Source organism: Oncorhynchus masou, chromosome 21 (assembly GCF_036934945.1).
Source record: "Oncorhynchus masou masou isolate Uvic2021 chromosome 21, UVic_Omas_1.1, whole genome shotgun sequence".
In the NCBI taxonomy this organism is placed as follows: Eukaryota; Metazoa; Chordata; class Actinopteri; order Salmoniformes; family Salmonidae; genus Oncorhynchus; species Oncorhynchus masou.
Window position 1 is genome coordinate 33568101 of NC_088232.1, and position 19007 is coordinate 33587107.

General features: G+C 45.5%; 1 protein-coding gene across 2 annotated transcripts; it reads right to left on the minus strand.

The window, feature by feature from the left end:
- Positions 1–353: 353 nt before the first annotated feature.
- LOC135508190 (exocyst complex component 5) lies at positions 354–18738 on the minus strand. 2 transcript variants are annotated; one of them, XR_010450772.1, is made up of 19 exons: positions 18555–18738; positions 16779–16873; positions 15973–16120; positions 15634–15828; positions 12694–12758; positions 12397–12425; positions 12184–12293; positions 11928–11972; positions 9411–9551; positions 9215–9297; positions 8911–9120; positions 8550–8697; positions 8331–8439; positions 8059–8179; positions 7824–7910; positions 7602–7710; positions 7095–7310; positions 4758–6278; positions 354–1714 (listed from the first exon to the last, which is right to left on the minus strand). XR_010450772.1 is itself a non-coding variant. In XM_064928217.1 (18 exons), exons 1-18 carry the CDS (start codon positions 18579–18581, stop codon positions 6090–6092), a joined length of 2127 nt encoding a protein of 708 aa, XP_064784289.1. In that variant the 5' UTR covers positions 18582–18738; the 3' UTR covers positions 1855–6089. The 2 variants fall into 2 exon arrangements, 1 of the variants encoding a protein (XP_064784289.1); XM_064928217.1 differs by lacking the exon at positions 354–1714 and having other exon boundaries at positions 1855–6278.
- Between the last annotated feature and the right edge of the window lie 269 nt (positions 18739–19007).

Sequence of the window (19007 nt, forward strand, 5' to 3'; positions counted from 1 at the left end):
ATTTGATCTACCCTCAAGGCAAATGCTTGATGAAACAAAAGCATGTGTTGTTGTGTTGACGTAGTGTTTCGTCTTTAGTTGAGGAGAGAGCGGGAGCTCTGTTTCTCTCTGCCAAGTATGGTGGCTCAGTGGGGTGCTGCAGATGTTTCTATTGGAAAACAACCCAAACCCATGATCAAGACACCTAACTGCTCACATCCCAGGGTTGGGTGAGTGCTATTGAACCTAGCTGTTGTTTTGTGTGTATGTATGTATGTATGTGTGCGTTTGCGCACTGTGCATGCGTGTGTGGGTAAGTGATACAGATTAGAAACTAAAAGTAGCATTGAGACAATTTATATTGGGATTTCTTGTGAGAAGTCAACCCTGTTTATTACAGACAGAGATCCATGCTTCGCTGATTGTGTGCAGACCCCGAAGCCCTCAGTCAGAGTGCCAGTCTGTTCCTGTGGAGCAGTCAAACAGAAAAGCCCAGCCAAGAGCGTGCACAGCACAGGCATGGAGCCAGGAAACAGGAAAATGATGAACAGTATTAATAGAGTTATGGCATAGAGGGAAGGAGTGGGAGAGAACAAAGCACACCACCGCACGTTGGTTTAATATTATCAAAAGGATGGTGGTGGATGATTAAATGATTCGAGGGAGGGCTCTATTGGGCCACAGTGGACTAGGCATTCACTATGACAAGAGGGAAGCGAAGGAGGAGAGCATTGGCATCAGTCTCATTCTGCCTAGTGAATTTCCAGGATGCCCAAGACTAAAGGTGGCATGACACCTGTGCCATGTTGGGCCTGGCTGGCACACTCTGGGCAGTGGGTCAAGGCCAGGGCAAAATCTACAACACATTAAGAGAGCCTGGCGGGGTAAGTGTCTGGCACGATGCCCATCTCCTGACTCCTGTAGTGACGTAGTGACAGCCTGGAGAATGGCTTTTGAAAAGGGGCAGCACATGAACAACAACCCATTCTATCTATTCAGTCGGAAAGCACCCTGTTTGCAACCCCTATCATAGCTGTATCCAACCTGCCTTTTGATTATGCTCTATTATGCTCTCTCCTTTTGCATCTGGACTCCCTCTTTCCAAGCCATACTGTAGATGTCAAGTGACAAATGTCTGATATGAAATGTAGATGGGGTCAACAGGCAGTTAAATAGCACCAGTTATTGCTGGCTCTGGCATCATTGATCTGATTCCCACATCAAAGAGGCTGATGAGGGGTGTTGTATGAATACAAAAGCTGCCCACAATACAAGTGTTAATTACTTGGTGTCTAATTTGAAGGGGGATCCTTAACACCCTCCCAGCCTGGCTGCTACGGCTCCCACACCTGAGTCATCTCTCTGATGATGGCAGGAAAATCAAATACATAAGTGAAATTGATACAAGCCGCCGGCAGACGAAAGAGCAAGTGCTAATCACTATGCATCATTAGGTGAAGATTTAGCTTAAACGTGTTTAGCAGGAATTAAGCAAAGCTGTTGTTGACATGGATTGACTGCTGTAATGCTTTATTGTCAGTGCTCCAGGAGGCAGAGGGAGGACCGGCATGTATGGGAGGGAGACGCCGAAAGCAGGGATTTGTGGGATTCTGAAGGACTAGCTGGGCTTGTAGCGTAGAGAGTGGACAAACTGAAAGTGCGATGACATCTTAGTGTGGAAGAGGGGGTTGCTGGAAGACTGGTGTTGAGTGGGGATGATGGTGGAGAATATGACCTGCGGAGAGAACAAAGATATTGACGGACAGAGCAGAGGACTGGAGGAATCAGACTTCCTCTTAACAGAACACACAATAAATGGAGTTTCAAGAGTTGTTGCTGTTGAATATGTAGCTTAAAGTAGAACACTCAAGAGTCTAGCGTTTGAAACAGTTTGTCTTTCATTTGAATACAATAACACACGCCAAGAACAAATGACAAAACAATACATCCACTTTTCATATTGCCTCATGGAGATCACTCTTGACAAGGAGACATCTTCCTTACTGAGGGTGTGAGTGACAGAGAATTAGCCTGGTGACACTGCAGGTTGGCAGGTTTGGTAGCTTAAGAGAGGGGCACTCCGTATCTGGCCACTAATACAGGTGTAATTGCTGGCTGAGCTCTACCTGAGCCTGCTGGGTGAGGATAAAACTCAGGGAGAGTGGAGGAAGAGAGAGAGGAGGGAAAGTGAATTAATGGGTTTGGATGCATGTTCTGCATTTCCTTGTTTAGGAAGTTCAGAAATGATTGATAGATAAAAATATCAAATGTGTACTGTGCATGTTTTTACAAGTTGAATAAGGTTCTTTGGCTACATCCAGATGCTTGCATTCTTGCAGAACTTCCTTTCAATCTGAACAGGAAAAAGCATGAGGAAATAGTGCCGTCGGGAAAGTATTCAGACCCCTTGACTTTTCCACATTTTGTTACTTTACGGCCTAATTCTAAAATGTATTAAATTAGAAACAACAATCCCCAGCAATCAAATTTTGGCAAAAATATACAAAATAAATACAGATCTGTGGAAGGGTATCAAAATATTTATGGAGCATTGAAAGTCCCAAAGGACACAGTGGGCTCAATCATTCTTAAATGGAAGAAGTTTTGAACCACCAAAACTCTTTCTAGAGCTGGTCGCCCAGACAAACTGAGCAATCGGGGGAGAAGGGCCTTGGTCAGGAAGGTGAACCCAATGGTCACTCTGACAGATGTCGAGAGTTCCGCTGTAGAGATTAGAGAACCTTCCAGTAGGTCAACCTAATCTGCAGCACTCCACCAAACAGGCCTTTATGGTAAAGTGGCCAGACGGAAGTCACATGACAGCTCGCTTGGAGTTTGCCAAAAGGCACCTAAAGACTCAGACCAGATGAGAAACAAGATTCTCTGGCTTGATTCTTTGGCCTGAATTCCAAGCGTCACGTCTGGAGGAAACCTGGCACCATCCCTACGGTGAAGAATGGTGGTCGCAGCATCATGCTGTGGGGATATTTTAGCAGAAGGGACTGGGAGACTAGTCAGGATCGATACAAAGATGAACAGATCAAAGTACAGAGAGATCCTTGATGAAAACCTGCTCCAGAACGCTCAGGACCTCAGACTGGGGCAAAGGTTCACCTTCCAAAAGGACAATTGACCCTAAGCACACAGCCAAGACAACACAGGAGTTGCTTCAGGACAAGTCTCTGAATGTCCTTGAGTGGCCCAGCCAGAGCCCGGACTTGAACATCTATGGAGAGACCTGAAAATAGCTGTGCAGCGACGCTCCCCATCCAACCTGACAGAACTCTGCAGAGAAGAATGGGAGAAGCTCCCCAAATGCAGGTGTGCCAAGCTTGTAGCATCATACCCATGAAGACTTGAGAATGTAATCGCTGATAAAGGCGCTTCAACAAAGTACTGAGTAAAGGGTCTGAATACTTATGTAAATGTGATCAGTTTCTTTAATAATTTGTCAACCATTTCTAAAAACGTGTTTCTGTTTTGTCATTATGGGGTATTGTGTGTAGATTGATGAGGGGGAAAAAACAACGTAATGCATTTTAGAATAAGGCTGTTCGGTAACAAAATGTGGAAAAAGTCAAGGGGTCTGAATACTTTCCAAATGCACTGTATATCTTCCTCAACCAGGGGTTTGATTGAATGTAGAACAAGAACAGTTTTCCGTTGTTTTGTCTCCGTCTCCAGACAGACGCCCCTGCGTGTGCTTGTGTGTGTAAACGTGTGTCGATGCAGGAGCTGCTCAGACTGTGGCGGCTGACGAGTAAGACGGAACAGTCTTATCCAGCTCTCCAGTATTGACAGTGTTACTAATCCCCTCCAGCTGCTCAAACACCCCCGAAAAAAACCATCCCTCCCATTTACCCATGCAGGGCGTCCCTGGGGGCAGGCTGTGCCTTAGCCTCCTCTCCAGTTATAGTCTCTAGCCGGGGCCCATTCCCCCCACCCCTACCCAGGCAGCATGTATTAATCGCTGCTAAAACAAATCGTTTTCAAATGTTTGGTAGAAGGCCCAGTGTTTGCACCAGGGCCTAACAAAATATTTTTTACAAGCTATCCAGTTGTGATTAGGGCTGGGAGAATTTAATTTCCGTGGCATTGATAATAATATTAGCCTAATTAATGATGTTGTTTGACTTTGCTCAGCACTCTGTGTACCTTCTACACAACACTAGCCAGCCGGAGCAGTGGCTGAGTGCTCAGCCATCTCCATCTCGCCCCATCTCTCCAGTCCATGACGACTGCACACATTTCATGAACCGCTAGATGTCTAATCCCTCGAACAGATTCTGTTCCTGTAGTCTAGAGAACTTTACTCTTTTAGGGAGAAATTACTCTGAGTCTGGCATGTTAAGAATACCTAATGAGTTATAAGTCTATTCCTATCACTTCCTGCACGAAGCCTACTCTCTCACTGAGTTCTTACATTTCAAACTCTTTCTTCACGGTTATTGTTCATGAAAATGAGACTAATTAAACACATTTTTTTTTATGACTCATTAAAGGTAAACAGCAGTATACTGGGAATAGCTTAGCATAATACATAACTTCAGGTTTGGTCTCACCGACACTGATAGACAAACAATTACCACCATAGAGAACGCAGAGGCACAGCGATCTTGACCCTCCCTGGCCTCCTGTAGGCCCCGTGAAGTCCACTTAACTTTCACTCATTATCTCCTTAAGCGGTGAAGAGAAGTCCACAATGGAGAGCACGGATGGTAAGCCTCATTGGATAAGCAGGTGTTGATCTATGCAATTACAATGACACATTCACTGACCTCTCGGACCTGTCATCTTAGCCACAGACGGACCACCCAGGACCCCCGAGTGGTTCTCAGACATGATTACGGCTGGGATCACAGCCAGTGTGTTGACTCCTCACCTCTCCCTTGAGGTCAGGGGTCGGAGAGAGGTGGTCATGTGACTCTCTCTGGCAGGCACAGCGGAGCTCTTTAGCAGGCTTGGTTCGGGAGGAGAGAGAGAAGGATGTTGGTGAGAGTAGATTCCTCTGGGAGTTCTGTATGAGGGGTGGCTGTTTCCAGTATGCAGTCAGTCAGTGCCATGACAGGCCTGAGCTATGAAGAGCTCAACTTTCTCTTTGCAGTAGCTTTAAAGTCTGTTCCTGTGTACAAGTGCAGCCACAGAATATACATTTGGCACAATCAAAACAAAATGTCGCTCTATGTTAAAGTTGAAAGCTTGGAAATCCAAGGTTGATATTACCGGTAATATGACCCAATCATGTTTTGGTGGATTAGTATTTCAAAACAAGAGTCATATACATTTAAAATTCTTTGTGTTGCAGAAGTCAAGGGCAAAATGCAGGAAACTTTAGGTGAAAGGTGCAGTGAAAATGTGTTATTTTATAGCACGTGTCAAACTCATTCTACGGAGGGCTGAGTGTCCGCGGGTGTTCATCCTCCCTTGACCTTAATTCATCAATCAAGTACACTGATTAGTAAGGAACTCCTCACAACTGGTTGTCCAGGTCTTAATTGAAAGGAAAACCAAAAACCAGCAGATACTATGCCCTCCGTGGAATGAGTTTGACAGCCCTGTTTTACAGGGTCAGTCATCAAAGTATCGCATCCCTGGAGCAAACTAGGGTTAAGTGCCATGCTTAAGGGCACATAAACAGATTATTCACCTTGTCGGCTCGAGTATTCGAACCAGCGACCTCTCGGATACTGGCCCAATGCTCTAACCCAGGGTTTCTTAAACTTTATCAGCTCGAGATCCAAATGAGAAATTGACCGTCCTCCAGTGACCCAAATCGTCCTCCAACAAACCAAATTAAGAAGAAATAGTGTTTGATTATATATGTATTCTCATAACTCGCGACCCACCTCCCACAAACTCAGGGCCCACTTTGGGTCCCGACCCATAGTTTAAGAAACCCTGCTCTAACCTCTAGGCTATCTGTCGACCAACTGTGAATGGCGGTGGTCTTTCTTGGCCTCTAGGATGGACAAAGCAAAAGGTGCTACTGCAGATGAGAAAACTCCATCCAGGTTGGCTGAATTCCGTTTCCATGGTTGAGTTTTGTGAAATCATAGGCCGTGGTGATTGGACGGACCGATGGCTGGACAGCGACGCATTGGCCAGGGCCATTAGCTGAAGTGTCGTCCCAGTCTGGCCTGGCGGTAGTCCACTCTCAGCTGTACGAAGGCGTGCAGAAGGTTCCGGTCCAGGTTGGTGAGCTGCTCACCGGAGCAGACCTGTTTGAGGTTGTCTGGGGCAACCACCAGGAGGTTACACAGGGCGTGGAGCGTGTCAAAGAGCTGCAGCACAAGAGGAACCTGGGGGACAGACAGTGAACCATTAGGAACCAGAGGTTCCTGGGGGACAGGCAGTAAACCATTAGGAACCAGAGGATCCTGGGGGACAGACAGTGAACCATTAGGAACCAGAGGATCCTGGGGGACAGACAGTAAACCATTAGGAACCAGAGGATCCTGGGGGACAGACAGTAAACCATTAGGAACCAGAGGATCCTGGGGGACAGACAGTAAACCATTAGGAACCAGAGGATCCTGGGGGACAGACAGTGAACCATTAGGAACCAGAGGATCCTGGGGGACAGACAGTAAATTATTAGGAACCAGAGGATCCTGGGGACAGACAGTAAACCATTAGGAACCAGAGGATCCTGGGGGACAGACAGTAAACCATTAGGAACCAGAGGATCCTGGGGGACAGACAGTAAACCATTAGGAACCAGAGGATCCTGGGGGACAGACAGTAAACCATTAGGAACCAGAGGATCCTGGGGGACAGACAGTAAACTATCAGGAACCAGAGGATCCTGGGGGACAGACAGTAAACCATCAGGAACCAGAGGATCCTGGGGGACAGACAGTAAACTATCAGGAACCAGAGGATCCTGGGGGACAGACAGTAAACTATCAGGAACCAGAGGATCCTGGGGGACAGACAGTAAACCATTAGGAACCAGAGGATCCTGTGGGACAGACAAACCTTTAGCGTTCTGCTAGGAGGAATAAACCAAACCTTTAACTAGGCCAAGAGGCATTTATTCAGTATCACTACTAGCTCTACATGATGTCAACTGTTGCTACATGCGTAATGATGCTAACTCTGGTGTGACCTCTCACCCGGAAGTCCTTGGCACTTTTGCGGTACTCGGCCACGTCGCAGATGGCCAGCATGCCTCCCATGGAGCTGTAGCTGTACTGCTGCAGGTGCTCGTGGATGAGGCGGTGGAAACGCACGCCCAGCTCCGTCAGCACTGTGTCCACGTTCTTACCATCCATGGACTTCCGCACACGCTCCACCTGCCGACTCACATACACACACACCTTGGAGCAGGCCTGGGGAGCACAGGGAGGAAGTAGGAGTCGGACTGTGTAGTTCTGGTGTCAAAGGTCAAGTGAATCAATGTGCATAAAAAGAATTTGCAACTTCTACAACTATGAAGAATTCTCTGGTACTTGCATAAAACAGATGACTTTCAAGTTAAATACAGTTTTTTTTTTAAATACATTGAAATTCAACAACATATTCTGAACTGCCAGGAGCAGCGTGTTTAACATGGTTTGATTCTCGCTTTGCTTTTCATAAATGAGAGCAGAAGTGGAGGCTGGGTGCAGTTCACCCCTTACTGCGGTGCACTGGATCATGACGTTGTTCTCATCTTCAGGCCTGAAGTCTGTCTTCTTCTGTTCCGTAGCCAGGATGTGCTTCATCTGTCCCACCATGCAGTTCAGTGTCCTGCAGAGAGAGGACAACACCATGACGACCACCCCTAACACACTAATAGGATACATTCACTCATTTCCCATGATGCTGTTGATAACATTTACAACACTTTGTGGTTTACTGACCTGTCTATGCCGGTGTCCAGTTTCACCTCCATCTGTTCAATCACCTCCTTCTTCTTGTGCAGGCACTCTGTCAGTTTGGGAGATGAGCTGGTGGAGACAGAAGGTCCATGAGAGGTCAAAGGCAATAAAAACCTAACACAGAACAACTTTATCTGGACAGCATGAAGCTATCTAGAGAGTTGCTACCTATTAATGGGGGAGGATGTGTGATTGACCGTTCAGGCCCCACGCTAACCTGATAAGAGGCATTAGGTGGTCGTTGAACTGCTTATCAAACAGGTGGAAGATGGTGTTGGCCTGCTGGACCACATCCAGGAAGTACAGGTTGGCATTCTTGGCATCAGCTGAGGGAATGGCTGTAGAAAGAGAGAAACACACCACTTTTCTTTTAAAAAAAGTCAAAAGAGAACAACAGAAGGATAGGAAGATGAACATACAACACCTACAAATGAAAAGTATCTGCTCAAGGTTTCACAGCCTTTAGGTGTTAGTGAGAGTTAGATGTACCGGAGAGGCCGATTTCCAGTGCGTAGTCGATGTGGTCCATACACAGGTGTTCCACCAGCAGCAGGAAGATGGAGAAGGCGTTCTTAGGCAGGTCCGAGGGATCTGAGAGCTGGTTCACAACACACAGAGACAGGAACTGACTTACTCTCAGCACTCTACAGGGATTTACTGCATGCAGTGTTATTGTCTCTCCTGCAGGTGGCAGCATAGCAGCCTTACCCTGTTGCACCTCTCGAAAGCGTGGCGCGTTTCCTGCAGCAGGTTGACCACCACCTCCTGGGAGAGGAAGGTCTCTCCGTGGGTATCAATGCTGGGCCCCAGGGGCAGGTTGGTGCGCTGCCTGATCCGCTCCTTCAGCTCCTGGATACTGGGGAGGGGGGGTGCATTAAGGAAAAGGGAAGAGTGAACTCAAAGACCTTGCTATGATGAGGAGTGGAGAGATGAGGAACATACTATTTAAATCCATTTAACTATTTAATCCAACTGAGATCTGACCCCAAGGATGAACAAGAAGTTTTGGGTAAAGGAAGACGAGATGGAAGAGAGGGTCAGGGGGTAGAGGTGGTCAGTCACTTCCTACCTGCCCCCACCCTGTGGACGTTTCTGGTGGTTCTTGGAGTCGTAGTAGCGCTGCAGGATCATGGCACTGCGTGTGCGGAGGTAGTCTTTCTCCATTTCAATGTAGCTCTCCAGATAGTTAGAGAAGATGTTTTTAATGAGCTTGGACAGGAAGGTGTGTTTGTCTGAGCCCAGGTTGAACTCGGTCAGCTTGGAAGCCAAGGCCGTTGTCCTGGAGACACAGGGTTGCCGCGGTTTCAAAAAAGTCAGAATAGATGGTATGAGGTGCTTAGAGTGAGAGGTCAAAGGGCGAACAGCAGTATTACCTGGTATAAAGGTCATAGAGGTTTTTGAGGTATTGTTCAACATCAGAGCGGCGGGTTTCATCCAGTTTTTCTTTTACGTGGGCCTGGAACACAAAACTGCTTAGTCAGTCCATCAGAACTGGGTCAGAGAACTAAGACATTTTTAAACCTTGTGGCAGCTGAAGATTTGGTCAATAGGAGAGACTGTCCACTGTACCTGTAGTTTGTTCTCAAATATGTTCTGGATGAGTTTGGCCATGACGGTCTCTGGGCTCTGGAAGACCTCTCCCACCTGCTTGTTGACCCGCTGGCAGAGGAGTGCAGTGTCTTCAAACACATCACTACGCATGTAAGCCCCCTGAACACAGACAGTCAGACAGAGTGAGAAAGAGAAAGAGCGAGAGAGAGGGTTAACCCCATAGAATTAGGAATTAGAATACTAGAATGGATAAAGTATTATGCCAGTAGAAAAGGTCAGCCATTTTGGTCAGGGAGTTAGTCAGCCAGTGTGCTGTGATACAATGGTGTAAAACAATGAATTTGAAGATTATCTGCACAGTATGTTTATTAGCTGACTTACCAGCTAGTTTAAGTGGAATGATTCCATATATTTTCAATTTAACTGCCAATATTCCATGCAAATGCAGTCAATCCACAGCCAGACACTGGCTGAAATCAGTTAATGATAGGACTTCGACAAGTCAGAAATGCGAAAGTACTGATTTTGTATTATAACACTCACAGCTTTCCAGGGAAACAAACATTGAGACATTTATTGTCCGTTTACATATACACTGCTCAAAAAAATAAAAGGGAACATATAAACAACACAATGTAACTCCAAGTCAATCACACTTCTGTGAAATCAAACTGTCCACTTAGGAAGCAACACTGATTGACAATAAATTTCACATGCTGTTGTGCAAATGGAATAGACAACAGGTGGAAATTATAGGCATTTAGCAAGACATCCCCCAATAAAGGAGTGGTTCTGTAGGTGGGGACCACAGACCACTTCTCAGTTCCTATGCTTCCTGGCTGATGTTTTGGTCACTTTTGAATGCTGGCGGTGCTTTTACTCTAGTGGTAGCATGAGACGAAGTCTACAACTCACACAACTGGTTCAGGTAGTGCAGCTCATCCAGGATGACACATCAATGCGAGCTGTGGCAAGAAGGTTTGCTGTGTCTGTCAGCGTAGTGTCCAGAGCATGGAAGCGCTACCAGGAGACAAGCCAGTACATCAGGAGACGTGGAGGAGGCCGTAGGAGGGCAACAACCCAGCAGCAGGACCGCTACCTCCGCCTTTGTGCAAGGAGGAGCACTGCCAGAGCCCTGCAAAATGACCTCCAGCAGGCTACACATGTGCATGTGTCTGCTCAAACGGTCAGAAACAGACTGGATGTTATGAGGGCCCGACGTCCACAGGTGGGGGTTGTGCTTACAGCCCAACACCGTGCAGGACGTTTGGCATTTGCCAGAGAACACCAAGATTGGCAAATTCGCCACTGGCGCCCTGTGCTCTTCACAGATGAAACAGGTTCACACTGAGCACGTGACAGACGTGACAGTCTGGAGACGCCGTGGAGAAAGTTCTGCTGCCTGCAACATCCTCCAGCATGACCGGTTTGGTGGTGGGTCAGTCATGGTGTGGGGTGGCATTTCTTTGGGGGGGCCGCACAGCCCTCTGTGTCCTCGCCAGAGGTAGTCTGACTGCCATTAGGTACCGAGAAGAGATCCTCAGACCCCTTGTGAGACCATATGCTGGTGTGGTTGGCCCTGGGTTCCTCCTAATGCAAGACAATGCTGGACCTCATGTGGCTGGAGTGTGTCAGCAGTTCCTGCAAGAGGAAGGCATTGATGCTAAGGACTGGGCCGCCCGTTCCCCAGACCTGAATCCAATTGAGCACACCTGGGACATCATGTCTCGCTCCATCCACCAACGCCACGTTGCACCACAGACTGTCCAGGAGTTGGTGGATGCTTTAGTCCAGGTCTGGGAGGAGATCCCTCAGGAGACCATCCGCCACCTCATCTCAGGAGCATGCCCAAGCGTTGTAGGGAGGTCATACAGGCACGTGGAGGCCACACACACTACTGAGCCTCATTTTGACTTGTTTTAAGGACATTACATCAAAGTTGGATCAGCCTGTAGTGTGGTTTTCCACTTTTTTTGAGTGTGACTCCAAATCCAGACCTCCATGGGTTGATAAATTTGATTTCCATTGATAATTTGTGTGTGATTTTGTTGTCAGCACATTCAACTATGTAAAGAAAAAAGTATTTAATAAGAGTATTTCATTCATTCAGATCTAGGATGTGTTATTTTAGTGTTCCCTTAATTTTTTTGAGCAGTGTATTTTTTTAGGCTATTTATACGTAACATTTATAATTATATTACAATATTTTAGGGTAACAATAATTCTATAACAGTAATTATGATATATCCCACATGTTTCTGCCTAAGTAAAAGCAGGAAATGCATCACTTCTTTACTAATGCCTCTATTGCCATTCATTCCAATTAGAATGGTTTGTATTTTAACAATGGCTACCATTTTCACCCCATTCTGGAACTTTGAGGGTTTATGACATAGATTTCCTATTAAATTACTAGAGGGGCTATGTTGAACCCAGACCTCAAGACTAACCTGTGGTGAGACGACAGAAGCGCTCAGGTACTCTATACTGAGTTGTTATAAAGGGTTCATGTTCAACTTAACACTGCACACTCACCTCCTGGCACTGCTTGATATATACATCCACACAGTGTGCATAGCCCTGCAGGAAACACAGACATGTCACAATCACACCTGCATGACTTCCACAATCTAACATCACCAAAAAATGACAACAAACTGTATGCATGGTTGCATAGACGCTGAATGAGACACAAGAGCATATCTGTAAGTTACAACACAACTCAAACAATAACACACATCTTCCTTTAATATGGAGACATATCAGAGTGTGTCCAGTGTTTGTGGGTCACCTTGAAGTGTAAGAGGACCGCGGCGACTTCCTGCATGCGGCCAATCTCGCCCCTACGCTGGGCCGCCGTGAACTCCTGGATCAGCTGGCGCTCCAGGTCGTGGTATTTACCTAGGCACACACTCAACAGATTTAGTTGCCTTTCTTAGCATGGCTGTGTTGTCACTTGTTCATCAATCAGCAACAAATGAGCATGTTGAACGCAAACACTCACTTGCAATCTTGGCCTTAACATCTGCAAACCTGTTAAGAGGACAAGGATAGAGGCATTCATCAGAGAGATATCGGACATTTAAAAAGACTCGAACACAAAATTATATAACGTGTAGTCCCTCTAATTTGAAGTGAGTTGAATATATTCTCTCCCTCAGAAACAACAGTTAATGCAACCTAACATTGACAAAAATATTTCTGATTTATCTATGAGATGGGCTAGAGGCAGAGTAGCAGCACCTATACTGTTTACATTATACCACAGAGATCGTGTAATGCTGCCTCCAGGACTACTTACCTGTCGAATGGCAGCTCCTGGGCTATGAGATGCAACTTCTGAATGATATCAGCAGCTTCCTTAATCTGGGAGAGGGAGAAATAGCGGGGAGGGAGACAGAGGAGCATAAGAAATGGACATCCAGAGAGCAGACCAGCATCTCCACTTAGGGGATCATGTTAAACCAGCCCTCCTCCACCTCCTCTCTGTACACCACGGAGATGATAACAAGCAGCCGCTGCTCACCTGGCTAACGGCATCCACAGCAGCCCTGAGTTAGCAGCATATCCAACTCTGTATTGCTATGCCTCCTCTGAAAGGGCTGTAATCCCACAGGAGCCTAAATCGCCTTCAATAATCTGTCCGGCCAGGGATATCTCTCTAAAGAGAGGCCCTGTCAACCGCCCACTCCCCCCACCCGACATACACACTTTGGCTGAAAACCCCAGACCTAGGACAGGCCCGCCGTCCGCAACTCCCCGGTTTCTGCAGATGCCTGCCTCAGCTAACATTATTACTCCGCTCCCGTGAGGAGGATCCAGCCTTTCTGCTCGGCAAAGGTTTTCTAAGTATCTGTCCCCCAGCTAAGATTAGCTAAATCCCATGTAAGTAATGTAGCCGTCTCTCTGCAGTCAGGGTTTAGCAGCACTTGTCTCCACGCTGGCGGCCCAGCCCTCCCTTTCAGAAGGATTAGCAGAGCCATCCCCCCTTCAGCTATTCACTCGCAGCTTTCCTCTTTCCTCCTCGTCTGGAGGTATGCTCAGAAAAAGGGATCTGTCTCCAATTTCCACATCATGCCTCTCTGGAAGCATTCTCATCCCATGTCCAGCTCCCGTCTCTGAGATTGATTACTGTTTTCCCACTAAAAGGAATTCATTGAGAGAATCCCAAACTCTTCAAAAACAGCTATGATATTCTGATAATACACTATCAAATTTTTGAGGGTTGATAGGGAGGTCGCTCAGATAGTTTTGAACCCTATAGACGGGTTAGCTGACAACATCAAAAAAACAAATGCGAACGCTTCAATGGGGCAGAAGGCTTCGGTGTGTTGCTGTGATTCCGGATGGCCAGATAGCTAACAACAAGGACAAGAAACTGCCATATTGAGAAACGTAGGTGGCTCATTTCAACTCATTGTACACTATATATACACACAAAAGTATGTGGACACCTTCAAATTTGTGAATTCGGCTATTTTAGCCACACCCGTTGCTGACAGGTGTATAAAATCAAGCACACAGCCATGCATTTTCCATAGACAAACATCGGCAGAATGGCCCGTGCAGAAGAGCTCAGTGACTTTCAACATGGCACCGTCATAGGATGCCACCTTTCCAACAACTCAGGTAGTCAAATTTCTGCCCTGCTAGAGCTGCCCTGGTCAACTGTAACTGTTCTGTTATCGTGAAGTGGAAACGTCTAGGAGCAACGATGGCTCAGCCACGAAGCAGTAGGCCAAACAAGCTCACAGAACAGGAATGCCGAGTGCTGAAGCGCGTGGCGTGTAAAAATTGTTTGTCCTCAGTTGCAACACTCACTCCCAAGTTCTAAACTGCATCTGGTAGCAACGTCAGCACAAGAACTCTTCGTAGGGAGCTTCATGAAATGGGTTTTCATGGCCGAGCAGCCGCACACAAGCCTAAGATCACAGTGCGCAATGCCAAGTGTCGGCTGGAGTGGTGTAAAGCTCGCCGCCATTGGACTCTGGAGCAGTGTAAACATATTCTCTGGAGTGATGAATCCCGCTTCACCATCTGACAGTCCGACGGACAAATCTGGATTTGGCGGGTGCCAGGAGAACGCAACCTGGCCCAATGCATAGTGCCAACTAAGGTTTGTTGGAGGAGGAATAATGGTCTGGGGCTATTTTTCATGGTTCGGGCTAGGCCCCTTAGTTCCAATGAAGGGAAATCGTAACACTACAACATACAATGACATTCTAGACGATTCTGTGCTTCCAAATGTGGCAACAGTTTGGCGAAGGCCCTTTCCTGTTTCAGCATGACAATTCCCCCGTGCATAAAGCGAGGTCCATACAGAAATGGTTTGTCGAGATCGATGTGGAAGAAATTGATTGGCCTGCACAGAGCCCTGACCTCAACTCCATCAAACACCTTTGGGATGAATTGGAACACTGACTGCGAGCCAGACCTACTGCCCAACATCAGTGCCCGACCTCACTAATGCTCATGGCTGAATGGAAGCAAGTCCCCACAGCAATGTTCCAACATCTAGTGCAAAGCCTTCCCAGAAGTGTGATGGCTGTTATATCAGCAAAGGTAGGACCAACTCCATATTAATGCCCATTATTTTGGAATGAGATGTTTGACGAGCAGGTGTCCACATACACTACATGACCAAAAGTATCTTGTTACTGATACTGTCTCTTTTTTGGGGGGTGTTTGACTGATGTCACGTCTATGCTAGTATGGCTAAAATGTGGAAGCTAGCTAAACAACAACCGGAGAAATGTCTTTGAGAAACAACAAATGCTAATTGTGAAAATGTATTTGTTTTCAATAAACATTAGAGACGAAATATAGTTTACATGTTGTCAACAATCTAAGTCAACTCTGTCTGGTTTGCCCCATAGTTGCACATGCATCGTTTGTTGCTAAACAACCAACCCATCATTAGGAAACATAGATTAATTAGGCCCAGTCTACCTCGCAACTTCAGGCAATTAAGCCAGACATGAGCATGTTGACATCCATACCAGTCAATCCGTTAGCTATTGTCAAGAAGTAAATGCGAGTATATTAATCCAAATTAGCTAAGGGTTTCAATTAAAGGGATCAATTCCACAAATTAAAATGGGTGGTTACTTCATAATCCTGTTCATTAACTAATTTCAGTTCTTAATATCTTTCACTGCTGTAGTTTTTAGTTTGTTTTCAATGGTCAAACTCAATCTCTTTAGGATGACATGTGGGTGGATGGTAGTGTATGCATCCTGACTTTTTCTGGGTTGTTGAAGACATCACTGCGAAGCTCCCCATCCAGGAACTCATTAAAGTAGGTCATGAGACGCTGGGCCTCCACAGCCCTCTGCCTGGGCGTGTTCACTCCCTCCAGCTGGTCACCAAGGTGGCACACCTTGGTGGCCACATAGCTGATGTGCTCGTCCAACTCCTGGAAGTGCTGGAAGGCTACCTGTATGGAGACAAAGAAGTCACATGTTTAGTGACATGATTGATGAATGTGGATAAAACATTTTCTTCAGAAAAGTCGACAGAAACTCCTGGGGATTTGGGGTTGTGGTGGGTGGTTGAGGGTCCGGTGGGCCGTGAAGCTGACCTGGTTGCTCCTCTGTAAGTCCTGCACTTTGTGGGCAAACTCCTTGGCTTCTCTGTGACACTGGTGCTCCAGCTTCTCCACCCGCCGCTGGATCTTCTCATCCAGATGCTTCAGCTCCTCTATGTGGTTCTCAAACTCCTCCAGCAGTCTGGAAGGGAAGCAGGACAAGGGCTTTGTTAACACACTGCAGGTCTACCTCACATTGGTCTAGAGTAAACACTCTATAGCCATAAGGCCACTTACAGTACAAGCTGGCCTTCAACACTCTTCATTGATCTACAGTCATGAGTTTTACAGCAAACAAAGGGTAGGGAAAAACTGCTTTACTATATTACTAGCATGAGTGACTGAGTAATATGGGGTTAGATTTGTCCTACTAACCTTACACTCTCTCTGTTAATATTTATAAATAGCATTGGGGGCTTAATTCTTGGGTCCCCAGATTTCAGAATCTCTACAAACTGGAAGCTTCGTCAGCTGCATTTAAAGTGAGGACTGTGGAGCAAATGTTGTAAGTCAGCACCATATTTAACAGAGTTGGAAACATCCCAAAATGATGAGTATATAATCTTTTGGCTAATTCCTTAGGTGGTGGCTACAGCTTAGGCACATTGCCCATCCCTTCCCAACGTGCACACATTCCCTCTCTGTCAGTTACTGTATGACTCAGAACTTAGTGGCCTCCCATAATGCTCTGCCTCAGAGTTATCTTCAATGGAGGTTTAAATAAAGCTTGCTGTATTGTTGGGACTAGAGCCATGATTACAGTGAGTCTGAATAAAGCCATGTCTTTAGTACAGGACTACCTTTTGGGGTCGAATGCCTCTGCTCCTCCTTTGGACCCTCCTCCAGGGGTTCTCCAGGCCAACCTCTCTATGTACTCGTCTGCATCAAAGGGCTCCTGTGAATCATATATCACACACACACACACACACACACACACACACACACACACACACACACACACACACACACAGTAAATCAGTGTAAATGGTGTGTATCTTACATGACATGAGCAATACTGGACCTAGCTGAGGAACGCTCAACTCTGTTCTCTTATATCGAGGCGGGGTTGAGTTTTTATAACTGGGTCGCAGGATTTGAGTCACCATCATTCGATTCCTGTAAAAAATTTAATTAGTCAAACGCTTACCTGTACCTAATTTTGTCCTGTACAACTGCCGTCATTCTGCGGGGTGCTGAAATTCTACGTAAACTGAAATCCCTTCAAAAAGTAAGCTACCTGCCAGTTCGATTCACCATAATAATTCCTTAATAATTTTGCCTACTATAATTAATATAAGTATCTTCTTATAATTTAATACATTTGGTAGGCCATATTCTAATTTCCGACATTTGGTAGGCCATTTGTATGTCAACTATAGTTAGATACATGCAGCTTCTCTTCTGTCATAACTTGTTGCCCCAGAAGACCAAATAAAGTAGTGCTCACCAGAATAATGTCTTACATGGATGGAATGAATGCATTAGTAATCTAGTTAACGCTGGTAAAGTTGTCTGTTTTGTTTAGTGACCGGGGAGAAAACAGTGGAAAGATTAGTCCTGTGTAAAATGTCATCAGCTTGACCAGTTTTAAGGAAATGAAAAGCTGAGAAAAATACCAAACACGTTTCTGATAAGACTTCAGTTTGGGTGCATATTTGATATGGTTGAAATACTGTCTGATGGCATAACAGTGCCGAAGATTACACACGCATTTGCATGTTCTCAAAGAGATGCTGAAAGAAAAACATAATATTTCTCCACTGCTGTTCGAGACAAAATTAACATTTGTTTATTAATTACACTGCAAGAAATTAATAATTGTCCAGGAGTTACTATTATATTACGCTACATGTGAGAGGTTAAAGGCCGACACTCAGTGTCCATATTTCAGTGACTAACCAATATAAACGTAAATGAAGAATATGATGTTTATTCATGTTTACAGGGATACCCATGAGTAGGATATCAAAGGTGCATGTAAACAGCTTTTCCCGAATAAGACCTTAAACGGGATATGAACTACTATCCGTAATAATATGCGCATGTAAACGTAGTCACTGCTTGTAGCTGGGAAAGCCCATTCACAGACAGCAGTACATTATTGGGCCAACACTGGGCGTGACAAACTAGAAAATGCAACTGTACACAATAACAAAAAACACAGTAGCTAGAATTAACATTCACTGCTGGAAAGGCTCTGTTGGTCAACATATGTAGGTAACGTTAGCTACATGTTTGACAATATCACATCAACATATCCCTGGAAAAACACAGCACTGTCAACTGTATAGCGAGTGGTAGCTAGCTAGATGATGGCAGCTTCCTTTCAAAAACGCGATTTGCACTCATTATAGTTATCTGGCTAGCTAGCTATAGCTAACGTTAGCCAGCTAGCTATAGCCTAATCGGTTAAACAATAGGCTGGCTGGCTGGCTAGCTTGCTAGCTCGGACTTCTCGTCATATGGATGGATAGCTAGCACTGACTTCTCCTTTCTCCACCTAGCTAACATTAGCTAGCTACCTAGAACTAGCAGACAGCTACCCCAACAATACTAGAACATACAGTTCAATTTACCTCGAATAGTTGAGCAGTCGTTGACATGTTTTACTTCGATTTGCAATGTAAAAATTGCAATTCAGGCAAACTAACAGTCGGGTATGACAGACAACTGATTGATCAACTGGATTTATGTTTTGCCCTTTATTGACAACAGTTACACAGCTCTACTTCCTGTATCCAAAGCAATACAACTCCCGTGCTGAAGAAAAAAAAAAGGGTTGGGACTGGTCGTTGCCAGAATACACTGCGTAAAACGCATGCACCAAATGATTCTTGATTGGTCCAGGCAGTCACATTATTATAAAAATAGGAAGTACAGTTTGCAGTGAAAATAGAACGAAACAGAACCTCAATGTTAATTTGGTAGAACATCAGCCATGCAAGTTTAAAATGAAACAAAATTGTATTATTTTTAATTTTTAATTTTAGGATTTTACTCATAGATGTATCACTGAACAGTCCTGGTTA

Bases quoted from the DNA above. Each gene is read 5' to 3' on its own strand.
- LOC135508190 (XM_064928217.1), bottom strand. From the start codon at position 18,581: ATGTCAACGACTGCTCAACTATTCGAG. The intron at 16,121-16,778 runs GTAGTCCTGTAC...CTTCCCTTCCAG, and splicing joins GAGGCATTCGACCCCAAAAG to ACTGCTGGAGGAGTTTGAGA. The intron at 12,294-12,396 runs GTGAGTGTTTGC...GTGTGTGCCTAG, and splicing joins TGTTAAGGCCAAGATTGCAA to GTAAATACCACGACCTGGAG.